Source organism: Patagioenas fasciata, chromosome 3 (assembly GCF_037038585.1).
Source record: "Patagioenas fasciata isolate bPatFas1 chromosome 3, bPatFas1.hap1, whole genome shotgun sequence".
Taxonomy (NCBI): domain Eukaryota; kingdom Metazoa; phylum Chordata; class Aves; order Columbiformes; family Columbidae; genus Patagioenas; species Patagioenas fasciata.
In genome coordinates, this window is record NC_092522.1 from 65,887,015 (window position 1) to 65,911,545 (window position 24,531).

A 24,531-nucleotide genomic window follows, 5' to 3' on the forward strand; every position below is an offset into this window, starting at 1 on the left:
TTTGATTCAGATTTTACAAAATACGTTAAACTACTGATTAGCTGATCTGTTTACCGTTGAATCTAACCTGTCTCAGGAAGCTACAGGTCTGGTTAGGTGAGTGATAACTGACTACTCACATAGCTAAGAAATGGGAGAAGAAGTAGAACAACAGTTTCACAATAAAAACCAGGAAGACAAAGGATTTTTGCCCAGCAAACAAAATATGATGGTAACAATACTGAAAAACAAATTGAAATATCAGAAAAAATATGAAAGAATGTTTTAATAAAATCCAAAAATAGGCTAAATTATTAAATATTATAACTATTAAGAGCACGAAGGACATGGAAACATTGACAGCTGACATGTATTGATTGCCGTGTAGAAGTATTTGTTATACAGAACAAGAATCCACAATACTAGCTCATATTTAATGTGTCTGGGTATATATCAGGATACACAGCCCTGCTGTTAGCATTGAGTAGCTAGCAAATGTATATAAAATGTGCACATTCTCAAAGAACTCTCAAGCACACAGAAACAGAGAAATACAGGAGTCTGATAAAAAAAAAAAGCTAAAAAGTGAGACTATGAACCCCCACAAGACAAAGTTCTTGTTCCTATTGAAGGCAAGGCATATAAACATAGATGCAAAACTTCAGACACTGCCAAGCACTTATGGCATAGTAGTAGAGATCCTTCTTTACTTTTGAAAGTCTTACTGCCACTAAACACTGATATTATTTAAACGTGCTTGAAGGAAGAATGTACAAAAAGTTGGTGAGACCTTATGGGCCCAAACAACAGGTAAAGGGCTGATTGTTTTTGCATGGGCACTCTACGCTTCTTTATGGAAATATATAAATGTTACATGGCAAACATCAGTGTTAATGCAGCCACAAGCGGCAAATAAAATTGATGTGTCTAGCATAAAGTGTTAGTATTAGGTTGTGCAAGTACAGTAAATGATAGCATTTACATGTCATTAACAAATGACAACTATTAGTAAGAAGAAATATAAATACTGAATAGGTACTTTTTCCCTACCAGGAATCTGTGAGAATTAGTCAGACAACAGTTGTAATTCAAAGTTTACTGAAACTGAAGAGAGATTTCCCTTGTATTTTAATGGACTTTGGATCGACTTTTAAATTACAAATAACATTGCAGCTGGGAATAAGAACTTTACTCTAAAGAGATAATAACAGTTCATAGAATAAGGCAATAAAAATTAATAACTTGAAAATTACGAAATGCATTTTCTTATTATGGAATTATTTTGTCTATTTTGTAACATTACTGTATTCTTCTTTTGTCTTGAGCAAAAAAAGGAGACACTGCTATACTGTATATTCATCACAGCAGATTTCCCTGTGTCAATGAACTAATCAGGAGCCAAATAAGAGTTTATAAGCATAGTATAATCTTAGATTCCTCAAGATGACAAACACAGTCATGCAAGGACCACAAATATGATATGTAGAACTTAAAAGCCATTTACAGCTTAGTATTAAAGGTCTGACTCATTAAGAACTAGTAAGTTTATCAATGTTAGTGTCAAGTCTGACATCAAATATTCACTGAATTATCTTTTCTCAACCTAGTATGGCTACAGGCCTACTGTTACTGTTATTACAACAACTGATATTTACTCCAGAAAAATGAAGAATAAAAATTTCTATCATACACATGTATTGAGATGCTTGATCAACACATTTCGAATATTTTGATCTTGTCAAACTGAAAACCACTTCTCATCAGCATCCAGCTAAGCTGTAGAGTGTTTCAGAAAACACCATTTGCATGGAACCTTGTGCAAACAACACAGCCTTGTGACTTATGAATTGTTTTGTAACTAGAATATGCAGTCACAGTTGGAAGGTTCAAGTATTCTGTTGCTAAAAACACACTGTAAAAACTTCGACAGAAAATACAAGAAAACCATGTAACTTTATAACAAAATCTCAGTTGTTGCTGATATTAATCTGATGAGGTTTCAATGTGTGTCTGTGTTAAATTAAAATTTCAGTAGACTATATAAATAAAGTCAACATATGAATTGAAACATACTCATTCACTTCCAATATATTGAATGCTGAACCAATTTTAGTTGCTAAACAGAAAAGAAACATGTTCCCAGCTTCTGACTGGCTGCATCCTCTAACAGTGTTATGAGCAAAAAATACTTCAGTTCAACACTTAACCAAAGATAATTATTGCCAGCAGGTGGCTAAGAATTGGCAAATGTAATTAATTTATATCTTGTAATGAAGTTTAGGAAGTAAGTTCAGCAGTCAGTTCATCACCTAGATGTGTGATTTCCTTCAGATGTTTCATGTAGATACATTTTTAGTGTATAGTTACCAAAAAAGTCTATGTCACAACACATAAGTGTCAGAATGTCCCCGATTGACAGTTTCCATGGACCTATTTGTAGTTCTGCATCCAGATTCTCAATTTCTTATGTTGGTAATAAGTTTCTTGGCTGACTAGTTACAGTGAAGTCAAAAGAAGAGGTTCCTAACAATGGGAATTTGGACAGTATAGCAATCAGCTTAGAGAAGAGAAACTGCCTAAATAGATAAATAATTTTTACTTGAGAACAGAACAAATCCCACTCAGATACACTGAGATAATAGACATAGAGCTCCATGTTACCAGAGTGTAAAATAATCTTGTTCAAAGATTCCTTGCCCTTTCTTGATCAAGTTAAATCACATGTACTAATCAAAAAGGGCAGATTGGGACATGTCAGAAGATTTAATAAGTTCTGCAGAGTTTTGGTTCCTATTGTGCTAGTTCCTTGTGGTTATTGTGATATTCTGGCTCTGGCTGGTCCACAGGAGATTTATTACCCAGTTCATTACATTAATTTGATACACTTTAATTAAAATATTAATTAAAGATAACTGTAACAAGGGACCTGGAATGTGTTGTGTGAGATCAGTTTCACAGAATGACGTGTTGCTTCTCATCTTCAAATGTAGACTTTTAAGCAGGGCTGCCACACAAAAGCAGGCTTTCCACTTTATCTGTTGATGGAGACAACATACTGGGTTTTCCAGGTTTATTCCTAAACTGAGAATTATTTGGACTTTTTGCCTTGTAGTAACCTTCAATTTTTATTGGTTAAGAGTCCTTACAGTTTTTGGGCTTGTAAATATCTGAATTCTAAGTTATGATTCATTGTTAGTTATATTAAAAAAAATTGCAGCAGTAGGCCATTAGAGCAGAGCACATGCAGCCGATGCTTCTCTATCTCTCTTTCATATAACCCTGTTCCTCTAATACAAGCTATTAATCAATGGGTTCAGAAATATTCTCCCTTGTGAATAAATCTAGCAAACATAGGCAGCAAACATGCTTGAAAAAATAAGAAGTTGTAAAGGTAAATGATGTGCAAATTACAATGTGGCTTCCCTTTGGATTTAACTGCCTTTGGAAGAGATACAAGTAGCAATGCCCGGGCATGTGCACATACATACACACCGATAAACAAAATCAGGCCTTCAAATTACCCGTAGTAGAAATTATTTGGAACATCATAAGAAATGGAGCTCCTACTCATCTTCTAAAAGCATAAACACTGAATGAAAGCATGTTAGTTTTGAAACATTTACTATCGTGTTTCTTCTGAACTCTAATAGTATGCTAATGGATGTGCCAGAAAAATATCAAAGCACAGACACCCTAGAATGCCCACTGGCCGAAGGGTACCTTATTGAATGAGAATTAATGGATAAGATGCACTGAAACAGAATTTGATTTCACTAATAAAAACAGCAACACAGAATATCCTCAACATATTCTGAAATATAATGGAAACAATGTTTAAATCATTTGCATTGTTTTGCTAAGGAACTAAATATATTAATTTCTACATTTCCTTGAAATAATTTGTCAGCCTGGACCTCCCTGTTACAGAAAACTTGTTAATAGATGGATGTTCCTCCTGTCCTCTTTCTAAATTATACTATTGGCATTTACATTTACAGTGTGTGCCTGCCGGCAGCCCTATCACATCTGTAGGGCTTGGTACTCTACTGATTTTATGTGTCCTATCTGCTGCTCAGAGTTACAGAATGGTTGAGGTTGGAAAGGACCTCTGGAGATCACCTGGTCCATAGTCTGTCTCAGTCTTCCTAATAACCTTCATCTCCTACTGCTACACAGTGATAAGATCTTTGCTGAGCCTTCTCTTCTCCAGGCTGAACAGTCCCCACTCTCTCAGTCTCTCCCTGCATGACAGATCCTCCAACTCCTTATTCGTCTTTGTGGTGCTTCACTGGACTCACTCCAGTAACTCCTTGTCTGTCTTATACTGGAGAGCCCAGAACTGGATGCAGTGGTCTAGATGTGGCTTCATAATATTGATTTTAATAAACTGTTAATCTCTAATGATATCAGTAGAAGTTGTCATTAATGACTGTGTCTTAAGAAGGCCTATCAAGCTTTTGTTAAATCAAATCAAGACTGATCCAAAGGTGGGCTCAGGACTCAATCTATCTCGGCGAGCATACACCAAACAGTGTAACTTCTAATAAAGGTACAGTTTGAATTTCTCAAAAAGATCAATAATTTCAGTCATATTTTTACTATGAAGTAAATAGAAAGGATAACATCTAAATCACCAATAAAAATGTGATATCTGAAAAAGTTCAGCACTTCATTAGCTCATTTTAACATACAAAAATTGATATAACAACTTATGCAACAGTTTACCAATGCAAATATCAACTCTTGTTCTCATACAATCACATTGCTTCTCCTCTTTCATTTGCTGCACTTCACTGTTTTTTCAAATTAAATAACCAAACAAATGTCTTTTTCTGTTTGTGGGGCACCTTGGTTACACAGCAGCTAGCACAATGGAGATGGCAGAGGGAAATAGGCATAACTATAATGCAAGTAATAAACAGAAAGTAAAAACATAGGAAAAATATTTACTGAAAACAAATATTCCCTTGTATTTCATGCAAGTCTGTTTTTAGTTTTGTATTTTAAAGGTAAGCCAGACTTTGTTATATTATTAAACAGTTTAGGGATCATATTTGACAAAATTTGGTGTAAAAAAACACCCACATTTTGTCACAATAGAAAGGTTCACTGGTTTACAAAAGTGTTGATCAGATTATTTCTACTTGATTTTTATTGATCATTATAGGAATAGAATCAGTTTATCTGACAAATACTTCTATATGTCAGAACTAAGCTGTCCAGTAGAGAAATAATGTTGCATTAAGAGAAGCAATAGCAGATGAGAAAAACATCAAATCAGATGTCTGATTGCCAGGAACAGGAAATTCTGACTTGTTAATATAAAGATATAAATTATCTATTTGTATGTTGATGCTGATGCTGATGTTGAGACTTTGAAATAGATAGCTCTTGTAGCAAGCTGCTGATAACTATTGTGTGGCCACCTGACATTGGTATTTGAATTAAGAGAAAGTGTTCCTGAATAGCTATGGGAAACTAATTTGACATGATTTTGATGTATACAGAAAACCAAAGATAAAAGGGTATAATGGAGACATCTGATTTTGTGTATTCTTTTTATTCTGTACTTGAAAATCAGCACTTTAGGCTTTCTACATGTTGTATTAGAAAAAGAATGCCATAGATCAGTGATATTTTTCTTGTAGTGTTCAACCTATTCCTAGTGACACTCATAAAGTTTTGCTCAGTTCATTACTGTAAAAATTCACATTTGCATTCTAAATTATCTTTCTGTTCTAAATAACAAATCAATTTATAAAATTTAATAAGAAGATCTCTGAGTGGGTCTGGAAGGCTAGCCTAGTTAATCATGGTATTGACCTGGATGTATATATTTTAAGTTACAGTATTTTTATATTAATGTACTTCCTCTAAATCTTTACTTCTTATGGATAGTTTCATACAATCTTTAGAAAACTTTATATTTTAGGGAACAAACTGATACCCAGCTCTTGTATTGAAATGAAAGGAGCATAAATTTTTCTTTACTTAAAATAGAGAAAATTAATATTGTGATCTGTGGTGTTATACATATTGGTATTAAGGATCAATATTGAAGGATCAAGTACAAGTCAAAGTCTACTGAGTTTGTCCTAAGAAGAATCACCAATACATTCTGAATTAATGGCACCACTTCAGTTTCTCTGTATTCACCCCTGGCATTTGATTTATTGATTCCTTTCTCCACCCTCATTTTAGTGAACGTTGATCTCTGAGTTTACTCAGGAATCAATGTTCTTCAGCTGAGTATCCTAACTCACTAGTTCCTGCCACACCAGGAAAAAACAACCAACCAACCAACCAAAAACCCAAACAACTTTTGAACAATATTAAGTAGACACTGCTAAAAAAGAGCAGTGATATACCTTGGTATATTAGATGATCCCCATCACCCATGAGCAGGACAGCCCCCAGGGATAGCCAGCAAGGGCTAACAGAGGTCACCAATGGCACCACTTGGCGTGCTTGGTGACTTGTGACCTACACCGTGAGGCACAGCCAGGCAGACTTCTCACCAAGTAATGGTCCGAAGGCAGGCAAATCAGGGAGCACTCTTGATCCACAAACAGCCTTCAGAAGTCTGTGAAAGACATAGCTAAATGGATCTGCAGACTAAACTTCCAGCAGGGAGAAGTACAAAATTGTGGAAACTGAGTATACTTCTTCTTTTTTTCTTTTATGTTCTTTTTTTTTTTTTTTTTTTTTTTTTTTTTTTTTTTTAACAAACAGAAATACACATATATTTATTCTGTATATGTGTTGCTACTTGATAGGATATCTGTGTTTACAAAGAATGACAAGTTTGGCTGCGCAAAAAAAGCTGCTGCTTGTCTACTTTTGGAACAGTCAGTGAGAGTAACTTCCAGGCTGAAATCAGTCTCTTAACATATTAGAATAGCAAAGGCCTGGAAAAGTCTGAGAATACAAACATCTGAATTTTATTGCACATTGGGTTTGTTTCCTAGCAGTTAAACTACTTCATAGCATTTAAACTATTTTGTGTCAAACTGTATCTTTTATCAAGGGTGATATTACAAAACTAACACACAGGTAATATTTCAACATGGCTGGTATGAGTGGAGCTACAAGGACATAGAAAATAAAGAATGAGACAGACTGCAAAGCCTAGAGGCCTCATGCATTGTTTGTTGTCAAACACTAATAGTCTAGTTTGATGTTTCTGAGAGTGATGTAAAACACAGGGTAACCTTTGCCCATTCCTTACTCTGGAATTCCAGTGTACCAAATGCCACCGAGGCAGAGCAGCTTCCCTGGGATGGCTGCCAGCACTGTGAGTACAGCTTGCTGAAAATAACTTGGTGCCAAGAAGATGCAAAGGGCAATTACTTAAAGGGAAAGATGCCATCAGAGGATTTAGCACAAGCAGAAAAAGACTACAGCAACTGCGAGAGAGGAATATATGTATTTCAAGTGACAGCTAAGTGACAATTGCAAAGCAACCACTGCAGTTTCTAGAATTTGTTTCATGAGTTACAATAATTTCAGATGCCTGTAGGCAAATTTATTTTAATTTCATACTGATTTCTTCAGAATGATTAAGAAGCTGGAGTCTAGACAGGAGTGTAGCCTTATTTGCTGATGTGCTTGTGACAAAAAGATTAGATAATTTTACCAAAGTCATTTATTTATGAACAAGTGTTTGTTCGGACGATACGGTGAAGGCTGCATAACTGCATGTTATATCAGAATAAAAGATAGCGAGGGAAGGTATTAAGAATGAGGCAGATCCCAGGAAGACTTGAATGGATAGGTGTTTTGGTGCTTCAAAATAAAATGCAGTAGAGATTAGTTGCCAGAATATTAACATAAAAATTATGTAAAACACATAAGCCAGCAAGGCAACATTGATAAAAGAGGAGAGCAGGATTTTTCTTGTAATCAGACTCAGCTACAAACTGAATACAAAAACTGGAAACAATACTACTTTCTTTATGTAACATACATGGAAGATTACTGCAAAGCCAAGCAGACTTCTCTTTGCACATATAAGAAAGGAATTTGGAGTATATCTACCAAGTTTTCTGTACTGTGCAGTTTTTCAGGACCCCTTGACAGGTTAAACATCCAGTCACAGATCTGATCTTTCATCCTGTGAGTTTCTGTTAGATCCTATTTTTTTTTCCACATCTGTATTTAATAAGTCACAAACAATTCATAATTCAAAATTTGTATGCTGTTATAAAATTTAGACGGTATACAAATATTTGAAATCCACAGATATATTGTCATTTTTTTAAACAACTATTGAATAAATATTTTAGATAATTTCTGTAACGCTTATAATAATTGAGTAATCAATTGCTGGTACTCTAAACTGGTATTGTCAAGACCTGCAGAGACACTGGAATTTGCTCAATATTCAGATGCTCCTACATGTAAAAACATTCACATGATTAAATACATCATTAGAGATCCAAAACACTGAGAGTATTTCAAATCACCATTCTATGTATGACAAACAATGTGTGGTCATATTGTTGTTGTGGACTACATTATTTGCAGGCACTGCCATAATGATTTTTGTTTCACATATTAAGTGAAACTGCCATAATATATTATCAATGAATGTGTGAATGGTCCACATATTTATACATAATTAGATGGCACAGGATGAACCAGTGAGGTTAATAAATGTTCTGGAGTAAATAAATAATGGTCCTCATTGCTTCTTGTTTCTAAAAGTCAGATCTTTAAGTTACCAGCACTCTTCTCAGATCTTTTTCTATTTTACTCCACATCCTCAAGGCTGAATACTTTCCAGTACTGCATAAACTAGGACTATCTGTTCTATATGATTTGTTATCTCAATTCTTCCCTTTCAAATACTTGATGATTTCTTTGAAAAACTGCAAGAAACATGTCTTGCACTTGGAAAGGGAAGTGTTGAGAAATATGATAATCCTCAGTTTGCTCATTTTGAAATTTCACATAGATGTCTGCTATACAAACAATCTTTATCCTGATGTTGAAGGCAGCATTTATATCACCTGAACTGCATGGTCAACCATCATAAAGAAATCTGCAAAAAGCTAGACCCAAGCCTCAAGTATCATGATGTTGAATAGATTAAATATTTCTATGGGCAGTCAGTGTAGAAATACTGGAGACTGAAAGATCAAGACTTGATGGAAAGAAGGAGAAACAGTGATGAAATAGATTTAACATCAGCAATTTTATAGTCAGTATTAGATGGGTGAAGGTGCACTGTTACAGATGTTTAAGATAGGAAGATAGAGTGCAACATTCTTCTGTTGTTCTCTGTACCCACCCGTTCCCAGTTCTTCCTCCTCCACCATTTCATTCCCTGCCCAAGCCCTGCCCACACCACGGAAAGCAGAGCCAGAGCTTTCAGGTGAGAGATGACAAATTCTCTGAGGGAAATTCTGGTTGGAGTAATGTAGCCTTGAATGTAGCCAGTGATGCTGAAGAAAGGTGCATGGTTAGCAGAGCTATGGGATTGGACAACTGAGCAGTCTCTGCTGGGGGTGTCTCTAGGGAACATAGCTGCAGGGTATGTAAGGGTTCCACCCTGCCTACTGAAATGAGTCTGTGCTTTGGGTTCAGCTGGAGGCAGATACAGTTTGCAGTTGGCGTGCATATAGTAGGTGAACTGAACCCTTAATTTTTATCATTTAAAAAAAAGAAAAAAATCAAATAGATGCTTGAAGTCATTCCATCCTCAGTTCAGGAAGAACTCTATATCCCTAGGATACCGAGCAATTGCCCACAACAGATTATTTATTTTATGAAATGGCAAATGTCCATAGTAGAAGACTCTGTCAACATAAACTACTTACACAAATGTTTGGCTGTTCTGCAGTCAAATAACTAGGTTCATATACAGAGAAGACCTAAATACATTTAAACACTAAACAATTTCTGAGTAAATAAAAGAGAATCTCTGAGTTAGAAAATCTGGAGTGACAAAAGCTTGAATCTCCAACTCTTAAAAGATATTGAAGCACAGATGGAGAACCCATTTCCAAAAAGTAGTCTTTAACACATTAGTGTTTCCTGAGTTTCAATCTCTGGGCAATAGAAATGTCTTACTTAAATGAGTCGCACTGATCTGACTAATGTTACATACAATATTTTCATACTCTGCTAGTACTGTAACACACTTTGCAGTGTAGAGTAATAGCCTTAAATAATCTCTTAATACAATTTTTCCAAGGTTAGCATTTCATTTGGTATGAGTCTCAACATGTGATCAAGTTCCTATTTGGGATTCAAAGTCTCTGAGACCATCTCTGCTTGCCTTTCTCCCTTACAGTCTGTTATCAATCCTAATCAGAAATGTTTCTGAAGTTCCGTGATAGCTGAGGATATCTCTTTCCATTATGCCTGCCTACTGTCTCCCTCAAGATGATGCATTGACTTCCTGTAAGGATCTGCTCAGAGTTCAGTAGTTGTAATGGTCCACAATCAGAAAACAAAATATTATCTTTCTTTGATATTTAAAAATTATCTAGATATAAAGTTTTTTATCCCTAAATGTAGTAATGTTTTCTGATCTTCGTTTTTCTACTCTCTCTTAAAAAAAAAAAAAAAGAAAAAAAATATTAAAGAAAAAAGTGCAGTTTTTAGAAGCAGGAAGCAGCTGCTGTGAATGTAATATAAAATATGGACAGAAGAGGAAATACTGCATTACGCAAAAGCTCAAGAGTTTAAGGAAAAAGAAAAAACATATGTTAATGAGTTAGAGAAAATTATTTTATATTTCTGAACAGTGATGGATGTAAACTGCTTGCCGCAGCATGCATCCTCCATTTCTTCTACAAAGTAGAGGGTTACCTGAATATAACTCTGCCTCTCCTAGAGAAGTACAAATAGCATTAATTTTGCTTGTAATGTTAATATTATAGTAAAATTACAATCAGTTTTAGCTATTCTAGTTTTACAATGTCCAACCCATTAAAACTCTGGCCTACCATAGCATGGCTGGAGTGATGTATTTCACATTTTGATTTTAAAACATTCGGAGGATCTCACACATACAGCAAAACCAATAGGAACATCAGGTGGTCCAGAAAGGCACAGGTTGCAAAATGAACTCCCCCGAACATTTTAAAGTGGAAAATTTTGCAAATACTGGGTTTAGTCCTGAAAAGAATCTTAATTTAAAGGAAAAGTGTTGGAGAGACCAAGTCAAACTAAAATTTCATTGCTATGCCTCTATTTGTAAAAATAATAATCGTAAAGCCTCTCTTTAAAAAAACCCAACATTTTCATCGGCATGTTCAGAAACAATCTCTAAATTATAGTTTTTGTTAATGAATCCTTTTATATTAGACTCTTCTAGAACAGTGAATGTCATTGCAAGCATGAAGCATGAAAAATGTCTTATCATTTTTTATACCGTACATGATAATGCCACAACTCTAGGTTGACTCGATTTCATATCTGCCTGGGCTCAGACCAAGGCCATTCTCTTTTACATGATTGACTTTCCAATGCGTTCCTCTCCCAGCCCAGGGGAACTGCAGGAACACTGCCTGATGTTCATGGGTAAGATGCAGAGGAACACTAATGAGTAAACCACCTGTATGCTCTGCAGTATTTGACTCTGAAAGGCAGTGAGGGCAGCCTAAGGGACCAGCTGAAACTACACCACCACTGGTGATTTTGGTAGAAACAGCTAGTGGTGGACTGAGTCTTCACAAAAGCTTTCCTGATGTCCTTGTCACTGAAATCTACAGGTATCCTATATCTCAGAACCACCCTATCATGGTCTACTGTGAAAATTATTTGTTGCCACCACAGACAAATCGGTAGTGTGTCAAATGTAAGGGTAGAATATGTTGAATCTCATCTCTCAACAGGAACCACAAGAGCAACTGTGTTGATAGTGTTATTCATGTTTTGACTTTTAAATGTAAATTAGCTAAAACAATTTTTTCTCTCTGCTGCACTCAAGTGGCACTTCTCTGTAGAATTCAGTGGTATTGCAGTTCAGATCCCAGTTTGCCACAGAGGCTGACTTACAATAGTGATTTTATAAATTAATTATCGTCTTGTACATTCACAATATGGACAAGAACTCTCTAGTTTGTTCAAAGGCATTAGATTTGCTTGTGTTGAATTTAATAAAGTGTAAAACAGTTTAGGTAATGAAGAAGTTGTTAACATCAGGTTGTGACTAATTTTGTGTCTGCTACTAGGAGAAACAGTATTAGTTCCTGTGCCAGAACCTATAAATCAGTGTGGTGAAAAGGTAGGTTTTAGACAAGTGTTCTCAGGAGAAAATGAGGGTAATGGAGAGTCAAAAAGAAGAAATGCCCCATTAATACAAGCCTTCAAAAGAATGTCTCTAGAAATGTATAAAGTAACTCAGAGGCTTTTGAAGTTCTCCTGAAATCAGAGCTGTAGAAGGTCAGCAGATGACAATTACAAGGTGGCTACATAGCACTGAGATGTCGCTGCAAATTGTTTTCTATGTTTTAAACAGCTTGGCCTTTTGATACTATTTTAGAGTATGGTTTGTTTATTTGCAGTCTAATTTTCATCAGCTATCATAAAAAGTTGCAATGCCAAACACAGATTGACTTTAAATGCTTTTTGCTTTAATCCTTTATGAAATGTGAAATAGTTTTTACTAATACTTAGAAAAGAAGATAATTCAGCTCACGCTTGTTCACATTAGTAGTAAACATAATCATGTAAAAAAGAATTAGTCAAGTGATGCTTTGCAGATTTCTAAACTAAACAGTGAACACCAATTTAAAATTCTAATGTAGCAAGGTGTTACTACAGTCACTTATTAGGTGGTCCAGATGAATGTGAGGCTGCCTCTCAAGAGGCTTTCTGACCAGCTGCCATGTTTAAATATTATAGTCCTTCCCTTCTCATACTATTGGATTTAAAATAATGTCTCCTCTCCTATGGTGTTCAAGCAAAAAAAGCAATTAATTTTTTTTAATTTTTTTTATTTTTTTTTTAAAGCAATAAGAAAAAGCCCAAAACAAAGTGAATCCCACACTCCTTTACTCAGCTAGAGAAGCCCTAAAGAGCTAAATTTGAGGGAAGGAGGAGAAAAAGATGAATACATTTGTGATGCATGCGTAGGACTCTTTTTAAAGTAAGTGTGTTTCACGGATGAAAAACTGTAAGCACAACCAGGAAATCTTAAAGCAAAGAAATAATATCTTCAGCACTATATAGTTATGACATATCTAAAGCATAGAGTGCTGTTATTTTTTTCACTTATGAAACAGAAGTAGTACTAGGTTTATTGTGAGGATGAGAAGGTCATTGCTGAAAGACTTGGAAATTCAAGGCTTCAGTGACCTTTGGGCTTTCCATTCAGGCACTATAAAATAAAAAGATCTAAGCAGATTTTTCAAAATTGTCACTGGTTTGGAACAAGATTTTCAGTCACATCTGCCCACTAGTAGGCACCCAAAGAAAGCCTTTCAGTCCTCACAAGCAAGGTGGGAATTCTGTGGTAGTGAACAGATTTTTTTTTCACCCCAAAAAAATATCTGGGTTTAAAATCAAGATATAAATATATAATCTTAAAGTCGAGAATTAATTGGAACAAAAGCCAATCAGGAGGAGGTGCCAATTTGGAGAAAAAGCCCATTAGAAAGGTTTCTTGGGTTCAGGACAAAACTCCTGGAGTTGCAGGTGAAGATCTGCCTGAAGCAGCCTTCACATGTCACTTCAGCAGTGGAGAAGCTCTGTTTTCAGGCTGGAGCTCAGTGTGGGGCAGCGAGCTCCATCTGCAAGGCCTCATGAAGACAGTTTTCCACTCTTGGGGGACACTGAAGTAGTAGTAATTCCTAGCAAAGCCAACACAAGCAGAGAAAGAACTCACATGGCTTTTTTCTCCCCTACCCTCTCAAGAACACTAACCACAGGCTGTTGGCTACTTCTGCCTGAGGTAGAATGTGACAACATCTCCCAGGCAAGCTGTCATGCACACCAATTTTTCAAATGTGGTCATCTCATTTAGAGATTACAGTGGTTTCAAGCTTTTTTGAAAGCCTGACCAATTCTATAGGCTCTGATGATAATATATAGCATGAACTTCATTCAACAACTTCATGTTGGAATTGTTTTTTTGTTACCATACTATTACAGAGGTTCTATTTTGGTAGTAGATATTATTATTACAGTTATAGTTTCATGGTTCAAAGAGACAGAATGTTACAGCCTTACTACAGGAAAAATATCCTGGAATACAGTGCAGTACATGTTGGTCCCTAAACAAAATTACTATTTCCCTGTTATTCTTCAGCTTTTAAAATTATTACTTACCTGGCTGTGTCATTGAAGCAGATCATGGTCTATACTGAAAAAACACACGAGATCAGCCCCCTCTGTATTACAAATACACTTTTGCAGGTGCTAACACAGAAGATAAAAATTAACTGTGAGGTTGTGATTTCAAATAATATCTGGGTTTTTTTGTCTTTTTTGTTTGTTTGTTTGTTTTTTTGTTTTCTGTGAGAAAAGGAAGGAGAGAAGGGAGGTTTAGAAGGAGATGGAAGGGAAAGAATGAATCACAGCTTCTGGGGAGCCATCAAAAGCAGCCTGATGGTGCTGCAACCCTGAGAAAGTTGTGGAAAGCTGCTATGAAAGGCATACGGCAAAAGGCTAATGAGCCTAAAATTTGATCTAGCTGGTAAAAAGGAGTGATTATAAGACCTGAAAGCTCAGTGGATCTGATCTTTCACAGATACAAATTGATGGAGTCCTATCATTCTCAGTGGAACTGTATCATTTTATGTTCTCATACACCAATTTGAGTCTTCTTTTTGTCTTCCAGTCTTTCTGCTTTTTAAAGCAGTGCTACAAAATCAAAGTAACTGTGCACTTGAGGAATTTGCTTGGTGAAGAAATATATTCCAGTTGTATCTTTCTAGCTGACACTTATAGTTAGTTCAAGAAAACGAAGGTTTTTTTTTAATAACAGAATTTTAGAATTTGGAAAATATACTTTCAGCATAGCAGTTTTCTCTCTACAGTGTATTATTTTCCACTTTAGTAATGTAAGGGCATTTTCAATGTACAGAGGGTTTTTGAATAGTAGTGTTCTCAGATCTGCTAAAGCAGAAAGCAACTCACTGTCCTCCCAAGCCCTGAATAGGCAAATCTCCCTCTTCTCCTTTGCTGATACATGCAAGTTCTCCTTTATTAATCAGGACTAATTATTGTTTCCTGGCTGTCTTACAGTCTTCTAATGACCATATTGATTAAACTGGTGATACACTGCCTAATTAAATTTATGATGGCCATTCTGATGCCACTTGAACACTGTTATTAATAGACACTTAGATATTATGGCAGTGTGAAAAAGAGAAATGCCTATGCATAAGTAATAAAGAGCCAAGACATTTCCCAACATTTGAAAGAGAAAGGGGTAGTAGCCTGTTTCAACATGGTTGTCAGTTAACACAAGGCCAGAAATGTGCTTTATCTATGAAGATGTCATGCATCTGCTTTCATCTCTCTCTAGGTGTCTCTGTGAGGTCTTCTCCTCCTTCCCAGGAGCCTGGCATAGCAAGTCCTCACTCTGTCTAACCTCCTCAGAGGCTTAAGGCCAAGTATAAGTGGTAAGTTGAGGGTAAGGTGTTACCTGTACTTAGTGTGCTTCAGTGTGCAGCTCCATACATAAGTGAAGTTGACAGCACTGCTACACCCTTAGTTTCTTGTGGAAACAGGTGCTCTTCTACAGAAACATTAAGTGAATACTGTCCTCTGCGGCCATCTGAGCAGAGGTTGCAATTCTCATTCTGCACCAGGATCACGTACATAAAGGGGAAAATAGCTGAATGGTTGGGAAAGTATTAAGGCATTTCATGTGAATAAGTCTTTGTTTGTAAAGCACAACAACCACCTACAAATTGTCATCCCTCTTTCCAAGGGATGAGGCTTTGCACACTCAGGGTAGCTCTACCACCCCATATTAGAACAAGCCCCAGAACTCAGCCAGTCCTCACAGGCACTTTAGGAAGTGTTCTATGGGACAAAGTTTGGGAAGGGGGAAAGAAAGGGAATAAGAACAGACACTTTCAGAAGGAAAAAAAGGGCTTTTTTCTGAAGGGAACAGAAGTGATTATACAGTAGCTCAATATCATCCTCCAGGAGTTCTCTAGTTGAAGCTGAGGTTTCTTAATTTCACTTTTACAGATGTATATTTCTCTGAGCTATCTCTGAGTTGCTGCATATTCAAAACATGTCTACCTCCCACTTTATTCTTGGAAAAGTAATGACTGTCCTTTCTAAAACATCTTTCCTACATCCAGGTGGGTTAGTATCATACACTCTGCTACGAACCACCATGCAGAAAATTGTATACAGGTCCTGACAGCTGTTGCCTCACGAGTGTGTTTTTCTGTCTCTGTGACAATTAGCCAAACTTAGTTTGACAGAAGGTTCTGTGCTCTGCTTTTCAAAACCTTACACTGCCAGTGCTAAAACACGCCATAGTGAGATATTACTTGGTGAGTTTTCTCATACCAGGAATTTTTGTGGGTAACTAGTATAAACCTACCAGCTAAATAAATAAAAAAAACCCTACCTCTGCAACTATCTTCTTCTAAATATTTGTTTCTTATTTTTAAAATAACCTACTCAAAGAAAAATAAATCTTGCTGGTTTTGTCTCCATGCAGTTCTTCTTTAGCTAAACTATAACAAATTTGTCTGTTTTTGACTGGGAGAATCCTAACTACTCATCTCCACCTATTAGGACTGAGAGATCATCAGCTATGTTTATCCATCCAGGCAACCTGGATGTCTTATTTGGCTGGATAGTAAGTCAGCAGAAGGATATAATGTACCACCATGAGACTATATGGCTTAAATAAGTAGCTAAACTGAGTTCTCATCCATCCTCACATCTCCCACTGGGAGGAAGAACGGAATAAGAAAATCAAACTCAATAAGGTCCTTTCATTAGTTTAATTTCTATAGTTCAACACTGTTTACATAATAAATTTTTCACTACGAACAGAACAAGTGAAAAATGTGTATCAAAATTACAGCATTGATGAAATGCAGATACCACACCATTAAACGTGTGCAAAAGAAATGCTTAAATATTTACTGTTGGATTTTTTTTGAGAATTGTCCCTGTCCCCAAATTTTCACTTAGAATTTCGCCACTGAAGTCTGGCTTCTCAAACTGTTCTCTCTTCCATGTCATCTGGGTCTGATTTGTTAATATTCTACTTTAAAACTGGAGCCTTTAAAACAGATAGCTACTACTAGCCCAGATCCGAACACTATAAACCCTAGCAATATATGTCCGGAATCCCACAGTCTGTTGCAGGAAAACAAAAATGACAAATTCAGAGGTTCAAATATTGTTTTCTAATGCAATTTTCTTGGAATGCTAGTTCAGTAAGAATAATAGTAAAAATAAGATTTTAAAGTTTTAAGGAAGATACAGAAGAATTATTTTTGCTAAAAAATCTTTCAGAAGTTGATTTTGCATTTTAAATTTCTATACATTTAAAAAATTGTCTTAAATACAACAAATACATTTAATCTCTCTAATAATCACACTAAGCTAATCCTTCAGACCTGACAAATACTAACTACTATCAGATGACGCATTTTTTGATTTTCGCTCATTTACTGTGAAATCACAGGAAAAGGTTACCAACCACCCTCATCTGATTGCGTATGTGATGTCCAGCTTTGTGGCACAGCTTTTCAGCTACTGTTGATCATCTTTAGATGCCTAAAAAGATGCACCGTGTGTTGACCGAGAAAGAATAAGCATTGGAACTTTTGAACTGCTTTAGACACTTGGGCTACGTGTCTATGTGTCCCGGTGCCCACAAGATATAAACTCTAAATAAAATCGGTTCCACATCCTGAAGATTGTGATAGAAAAGTGCAATTTTCACACTAGATGTAAAGCCAACGTTTCACTGAAAGTGTAAAATACTGGTGTCTCTGCAAGGGTAAGTTTGTTTTCTGGCTGAGGAACAAGAAAAATGAATGCTGTAATTCCAATTTAGAGAATCCCATCTTCCACCCAATATGGATGCGGGAGCAGAAATACTGAGCCATCATTTCACTACAAAACACTAAATTTTGTTCTGGCAGCTGGTAGGACCCCAGCTGTCCCTTTCACTTTCAACCTGTGACAAACACATGGAGCGCTGTAATAATTTCAAGCACAAAAATGAAGAAAAGACGAACAGTAACGACTTGCTAAGAATGCTCATTTACATGGGATGTCTTCCCGGCTGCCCCAAATGACTTGTTTTTCTGTTAGCCCAACTGCATCAAGAGCTTTTGGCCATGTATCTAGCTTGATCATAGGATAGATTAAGTCCTGAATATTTCTTATGATTAAATAAAGAGGCGAGCGGTTTTAGTCTATTGACAATAATGGTTTGGTTAGTAGCTGGCATTTCTGCTTCATATAGCTCCTATAAAGCAAATCAAAAGTACAAAAGAAGGTGTCTTTTTTTTTTTCCCTATGAGACTGAAAAATTACAAGAAAGCCACATATATGTCATAAAATATCAATTTTCAGACTGTTTCTCATTAAAAAATGCTTTAACTATTGGTAGAAGAACCAGGGGTGAGTGAAAAGGAGTTACATATGATTGAATGTCTCAATTGCACTTCATAATTGCAATGAAGACAGTGGAAAATCAGCCTGCTTCAATGACCTACCTAGAGGTAAGGGCAGGCAAAGGGTTGGGTTTCAGAAGGAAAAAAGTACATAAACAGGGAGGAAGTGGAGGAAACAGCTGTTGGCATAATGGTATATATATATACATAGTAGTTTACAGAATTAAACATCTCTCATTTAAAAAAAGTGATCTGCAGTACACTGAATCAGATTCAGCAGAATATGCCTTACTCTGCTGGAATCACTAGAACTTCTCTGGTTCCAGCTCCTGTCCATGCTACAGAAATAAACTCAGAATGAGGAGCCATTCTTATCCCATGAAACTTCTGCAATACAGACTTTTTTTTTTTTGGGACAATATAACTGCAAATGTCAGAAAGCTTTTCATCCACTGCAGAGAAGCCAACCTTAAATTGTATTTTTTGTTTCGCTGAATTGAGAATGTTCAGAGAAAGCACTGCAGCTTAGCCTGCCTTACTAAAGTAGAAAAACAGTGCCATTTCCTCAGCTGAAGTCCCCTTAACATATTTACTGTATCACCAGCAGTAGTTGCTACAAAACACAGATGCAGCAAAATGTATATTACAGAGCTTAAAAACTAAGCGTGTCTAAAAAAGTTTATCAAAATAAGGGAATAATTTAATTCTAGGAAATTTTTATAAACAAATGTCTCAGAGATTGTCTTTTGGAAACTTCTTTATCTTCATGTAGTTACAGGGTTGTTCCTTACAGAACAGGCTATAGACTGTAGACTGAGTCTTCTCTTTAGTCAAATTTGCTAACTAATTGTTAACAAATACTATATCTACCTTTCTAAACTTGGGGCTACAGAAACAGTGCTTTAGTTTTTTGAAATCAGCTGGCAGTTTATATAGTGAGACTTTGGGGAGGGTTGGGGAGGACAGAATGGCTTGAAGATTACAGAATAACAGTTCAACTAACAAAGCTTGACTTTGGGTTGTTGGATGACATGAAAAAAAAAATATCCTCAAGTGTCTCCAAAGAGGTGGAGCACTAAAGAGTTTGTCTGTGACAAGCTGCTTTGTTTCTGCAGTCATCAGTGAAGATACAGCAGAGGAAATGGAGGAGCTGCAGTTATGCGTTTGCAATACACAAAGTCCTTGTTTTCCCACTAGGCACTGCAGAATAGCAATTGTCCATTCACAGCACATATCACATCCTCTGCATTTCAGAGCTAATATTTTTGCAGTCCTTAAGCTAGCACGGTTCAGCCTCGTGTAGTTAATTTTTGTAACCCTTTGAGGTGCAGTGCATGAGGTAAGTGTGCTCATGTTCTGTTCCTTGTTGTATTAATTACTTTTTCAGATATATTTTTTAAAGTTAAACTGAAATATTTTCCAATTGCAGAGGTTTTATATCTACAGCAATGTCTCAAACAGAAACATAAAAAGTCTCATTTCACAAATTGGGAAAATATGAAGATTGCTAGTCATTGAGCATATGTGTATATTAATCCAATTAACAATAGAAATCAGCTGTGTTGGCTGAAATGATTTTAAGACCACTCATACACGCACACATGAGCTCTGACAAGTGGCTCCTCCTGTTACATTTTAGAATCACACTTCTGAAAACACTTAGTTTTATGCTAGCTGTTGCTTTCATTTCCTGCAGCACACACTGTCCGCTGTAATGCTGCAATATTCATTCAAGACAGATGACTAGTTGAAATATGAATTGAACCTATAAGCCATCAAACAGACGTCAGGCTACACTGTTTCAACTTCCATGCAAATTTCCACTCTTCTCTGTTTAAGTAGCAAAAGCTATCTGAAAACTGGTGTTGATACAAGACAATCAGTTCCCTCCCTTCCCACTGAGGATCTGCTTATAAGTCAAAGCGCAGGCTGCTTCTTAATTTTGAACTTCTGAACCCAAAGCAAGTAAAGCAATCTTAGCATGGAGGAAAACAATCTTATGTGGTACGTGTACTCCTAAAAATGAGGCTGATGCTCTTTTTTGCTTGACCTGTTTATTTCCAACTCTCTCTGCTCTAACTCTCAGACAAACTCACAGTCCCCTCAGGATAAGAATGAGTTTCTGCTTGCTTCTCCCTTCATCTAAGCCAGCCAAGTCCCAGGTCTCCCCTCCTGCCACAGAGCACTAGGAAAACATATAGAAAATGCAATCACACTTTCCTCAGCGGGGTCAGAAAGGACTACAATAACAGATTCTTTCTGCAATCTTATTTTGCCATCAAATGGTTAAATCAACACAAGTGAAAATTTTAATCTAGTTTCAATAAAGAGAAAAAGGGAGGAAATTCAAAAACCGGTTGCTGTAGTAACAATCACCAGTAAAAATCTTTTCCACTAAATAATAGTATTATCTCCCGCTCCCCTTCAGAATTTTAGTTCCCCTTCAAAAATAATCATGCTGCCTCTTTTAGGTTTGCTGTACATACCTCAACCATTAAACAAGACATTTAACCATAGTGGCAGTTCTGTGACCTTTGAATGCCGTGAAATCTCTAAGCGGTGCAGCTTGTTCATGAAGACTTGTACTGCAGAATCCAGTAACTGCATCCAGGATTAGGAACAGAATTAAGTAACAACAGCAAGCAAAATATATATTAAAAAAAAAAAAAAAAGAAAAAAATGAAAAAGGAAAATAAAACCTTCCCAAGTCCCCCAACCCAGCCAATAAAACCACCTTAAGAAGCAAAACGACTCGGGAAGAGTGTGCACTTTTCTGTCAGTGTCAGGCTGGGGTAGAGCAGCGTTGCTGCAGTCTGCCTGCCTGTGCTGAGAGCCCAGGCTGGGCTGGGAGGTGCTGTCACCGCCACCGGCGCGGGAGAGCAGACCAACAAACCAATCCCTGGCCGCACTGGCAGCTCGGTGGAGTGAAGCCTTCGCTGTTTTCATTTCAGGAGTGACGTCAAAGGGTTTAGTTTTTCCTCTGCATGTGCTATTAATTTTAAGCAACTACTATGGGAAGAATGTGGCAGTGATTTAGGCAGGCTCCCCTACTCGAAAGAAACCAGAGTTGTAATTTATTTGTCCTGAGTTTCGCCTAGAAATATTTTTTAATGAGAGGTACTGGAAAGATCAAAAATACTTTCACAAAAAGAGGAAAGTCTATAAATATGTTTGTATAAATATACCAAAGATGTTGCCAGTGAGAGCTGTTATCTGTATGGGCTGTGTTACAAAAATCAGACCTGATTCTGTCCCTGCCCTGAAGTAAATCAGGAACTGCTTCTCTAAATTCAGCAGTGTCACACCAGTGTAAACCTGGTGAAAGAGATAAGACTTAGGTTACAGTACATATCCCTTTATCAGCCAGCACTAGCTAGATTGCAAATTAGCCAACTTCTTTCATTACTGTGTCAGAGTCACCGACACAGTCACCCTTAAGGTCTGCTGCTCTGAGCAAACACCCTTTCGTCCCACCAGCAGATCGCAGCCCAGCTGTGCTCACCTATGAGCTCTGCTGTGGAACACCACACAGGGCTTTATTTCATACAAAAGTCCATGTCAAAAGGCAAGAAGCAACGGTAAAGCCAGGGTTCTCGTGTCACTGTGTCTTTGTCAACAGAGAAGCTATGCAGCTGAGACTTCAGAAAACAAGTAACATATGTCAAGGTCAATTAACATGGGCAACAGAGGCCACAACAGCACAAGATAGGAGGTCAGTTGACAACAATAACTGTTTAGTTGTCTTAATCATTTTAATTTTATTAATTTGCTCTTCTAGGGGTTCCTTATTGGTTTATGAGGCACAGTTCATTTCTTAAAAGTCTCAACAGTCTAACATATAATTTTAAAACACATATTAGTGCTTTTGAAAATGGATACACTGACAGCTCTTGAGAAAGGAATTTCTCAATGATTCACAGAAGAGGTACAAAAATAATAAAAGTATTGGGATCTTCTGCATGACCACCAACTGATGCTACCAAAAATATTAATCGTGAGGCCCAAATATTTAATGATTTTTTTCTCACTGAGAAGCCTGACTGTTCTATCACTGGTAATGTAATCAGCTTCAGCAACAAATGCAGAGGGTTATGGTGCTGTAAATGCTGGAATAACATATTAAAAATTATTAAATAAGTTAGAGATTTACAAAATCAATTAGAGCTCATTAAGTTCATCTGGCTGTACTTAGAGAAGTGTATGAAGTGACCTGGAATGCATAAATAGGAATATTATTTGTAGTACACAGGAAATCGTCATGTTAATCTTCACTCAGCATTGGTGAGGGCGCAGTTGAGTATGCATTTTGGGAATTTCATTTCAGGGACCAGTTTTGGAATGTCAGTTGAGAACAGTACAGGTTCCAGTGAGACTGATCTGGAGCCTGTGAAGAAATGCTGAGACTGACACTGTTTAGTCCAAAACCAGAGAGTTGATAAGAATTATTAACTATATAAAGCATGCATTTATCTAAAAAAAAAAAAAAAAAAGAATACCAGAGTTTATGCTTTGGCCTGGAGATATTATCTGGCCTTTAATATCTTTTACAGCCTTTATGACAACATAGTTGCATCTGAGCTGGTAATAAGTCTCAAACTGTGTTTGGGAAGTGAGTGGGGCAATGCCCAAACTCTGTGAAGGCCCGTTCTAGGAATGTGACACTGTAGATAATCCACGTCCACCATTTGGGCGTGTGTTCTGGCTCTCTTTATTTTATCAGTATAGATTTAGGCAATTTGCACAGAATAAGAGAGTAAATTTTTCTCCATGCTAGTTGTGGTTAGAACAAATAAATTAGAACAGAGGAAAGTTGTTTGACATAGGAAAAACTAAAGGTAGGAGAGTGAAGCACTGAATAGATAGGCTGTGATAATCCGCAGTGTCCTATTACTGGCTATTTTTAAAAGCATGGTTAGGCAACCCTCATACGTGAGCAGTTTTGATAGATGTGATCCTCCTTTGGAGTATAGACCTAACAGTAAGGCATTTCTGAATGTCTATTCTGGTTGCATTTTTTCCACTTTCTGCATTTTAGCATCAATCTTATTAATAATATCACACCGTGTTTCATGAATTAGGTACATTCAAGTTCTTCACAGTCTTACATAGGTATTGTCTTTTCCTAAAAAACCTAGAGGTTAGTTCAGACTCTAGGAATCATGTTGCCCTCTGACAATAAGTGGTCACTGTGGTTTTTGAGATGTAAATATTTCTTGGGTGAAAAGATTGAGAGGCCTAGAAGCACTGATGATTGTAGTTTCTACTTAGAGCTAATTTTAAATGAGTGCATGTGTGTAAGGATGTGCACAGTGCTACAAGGAAGACCTTGATTTCCTCAGCATAACCATGTGTTTCCATGACAGGATGGGATGGACTGCTGAGAAGAGATGGGCTCCATTTCAGAAAGGAAAGAAAAGGAAAGGAAAGGAGAAAGGAAAGGAGGAAGGAAGGAAGGAAGGAAGGAAGGAAGGAAGGAAGGAAGGAAGGAAGGAAGGAAGGAAGGAAGGAAGGAAGGAAGGAAGGAAGGAAGGAAGGAAGGAAGAAAAAGAAAAAGAAAAAGAAAAAGAAAAAGAAAAAGAAAAAGAAAAAGAAAAAGAAAAAGAAAAAGAAAAAGAAAAAGAAAAAGAAAAAGAAAAAGAAAAAGAAAAAGAAAAAGAAAAAGATAAAGAAAAAGAAAAAGAGAAAAAGAAAAAAGAAAAAGAAAAAAGAAAAAGAAAAAAAGAAAAAGAAAAAAGAAAAAGAAAAAGAAAAAAGAAAAAGAAAAAAGAAAATTAAAAGAAAAAGAAAAAGAAAGACTTCAGCATTTCCTATTCTGATCAGATATGCACAAAAATATCCTGTCAGGCTGGTGACATGTGTGTCCAAATAAACATGACCTCAGTGGCCTAGACAAAAATACTGAAAAAAATGAAAACTGTATGATTCTTTTAAAAATGTCACTGGAAGAAGAAGAGAAAGCAAACCAATTTATGTTCAGCCTAGATGTCTC

At 36.5% G+C, this 24,531-nt stretch overlaps 1 protein-coding gene across 3 annotated transcripts in view; it reads right to left on the reverse strand.

Moving 5' to 3' along the window:
• Positions 1-24,531, reverse strand: part of PDE7B (phosphodiesterase 7B) — a 230,061-nt gene that overhangs the window by 162,772 nt on the left and 42,758 nt on the right. Inside the window, exons 1-2 of one of the 3 annotated variants that reach the window (XM_065833861.2) lie at positions 21,277-21,399; positions 21,029-21,143 (exon numbers count right to left, since the gene is read on the reverse strand). The exons of 1 other annotated variant lie outside the window; for it this stretch is intronic. In XM_065833861.2, coding sequence (XP_065689933.1) covers positions 21,029-21,049 — 21 coding nt within the window. In that variant the 5' untranslated portion in view covers positions 21,050-21,143; positions 21,277-21,399. Of the gene's footprint in view, positions 1-21,028; positions 21,400-24,531 lie in introns of those variants that run through there. One more of the 3 variants, XM_071806513.1, reaches the window with a different exon arrangement.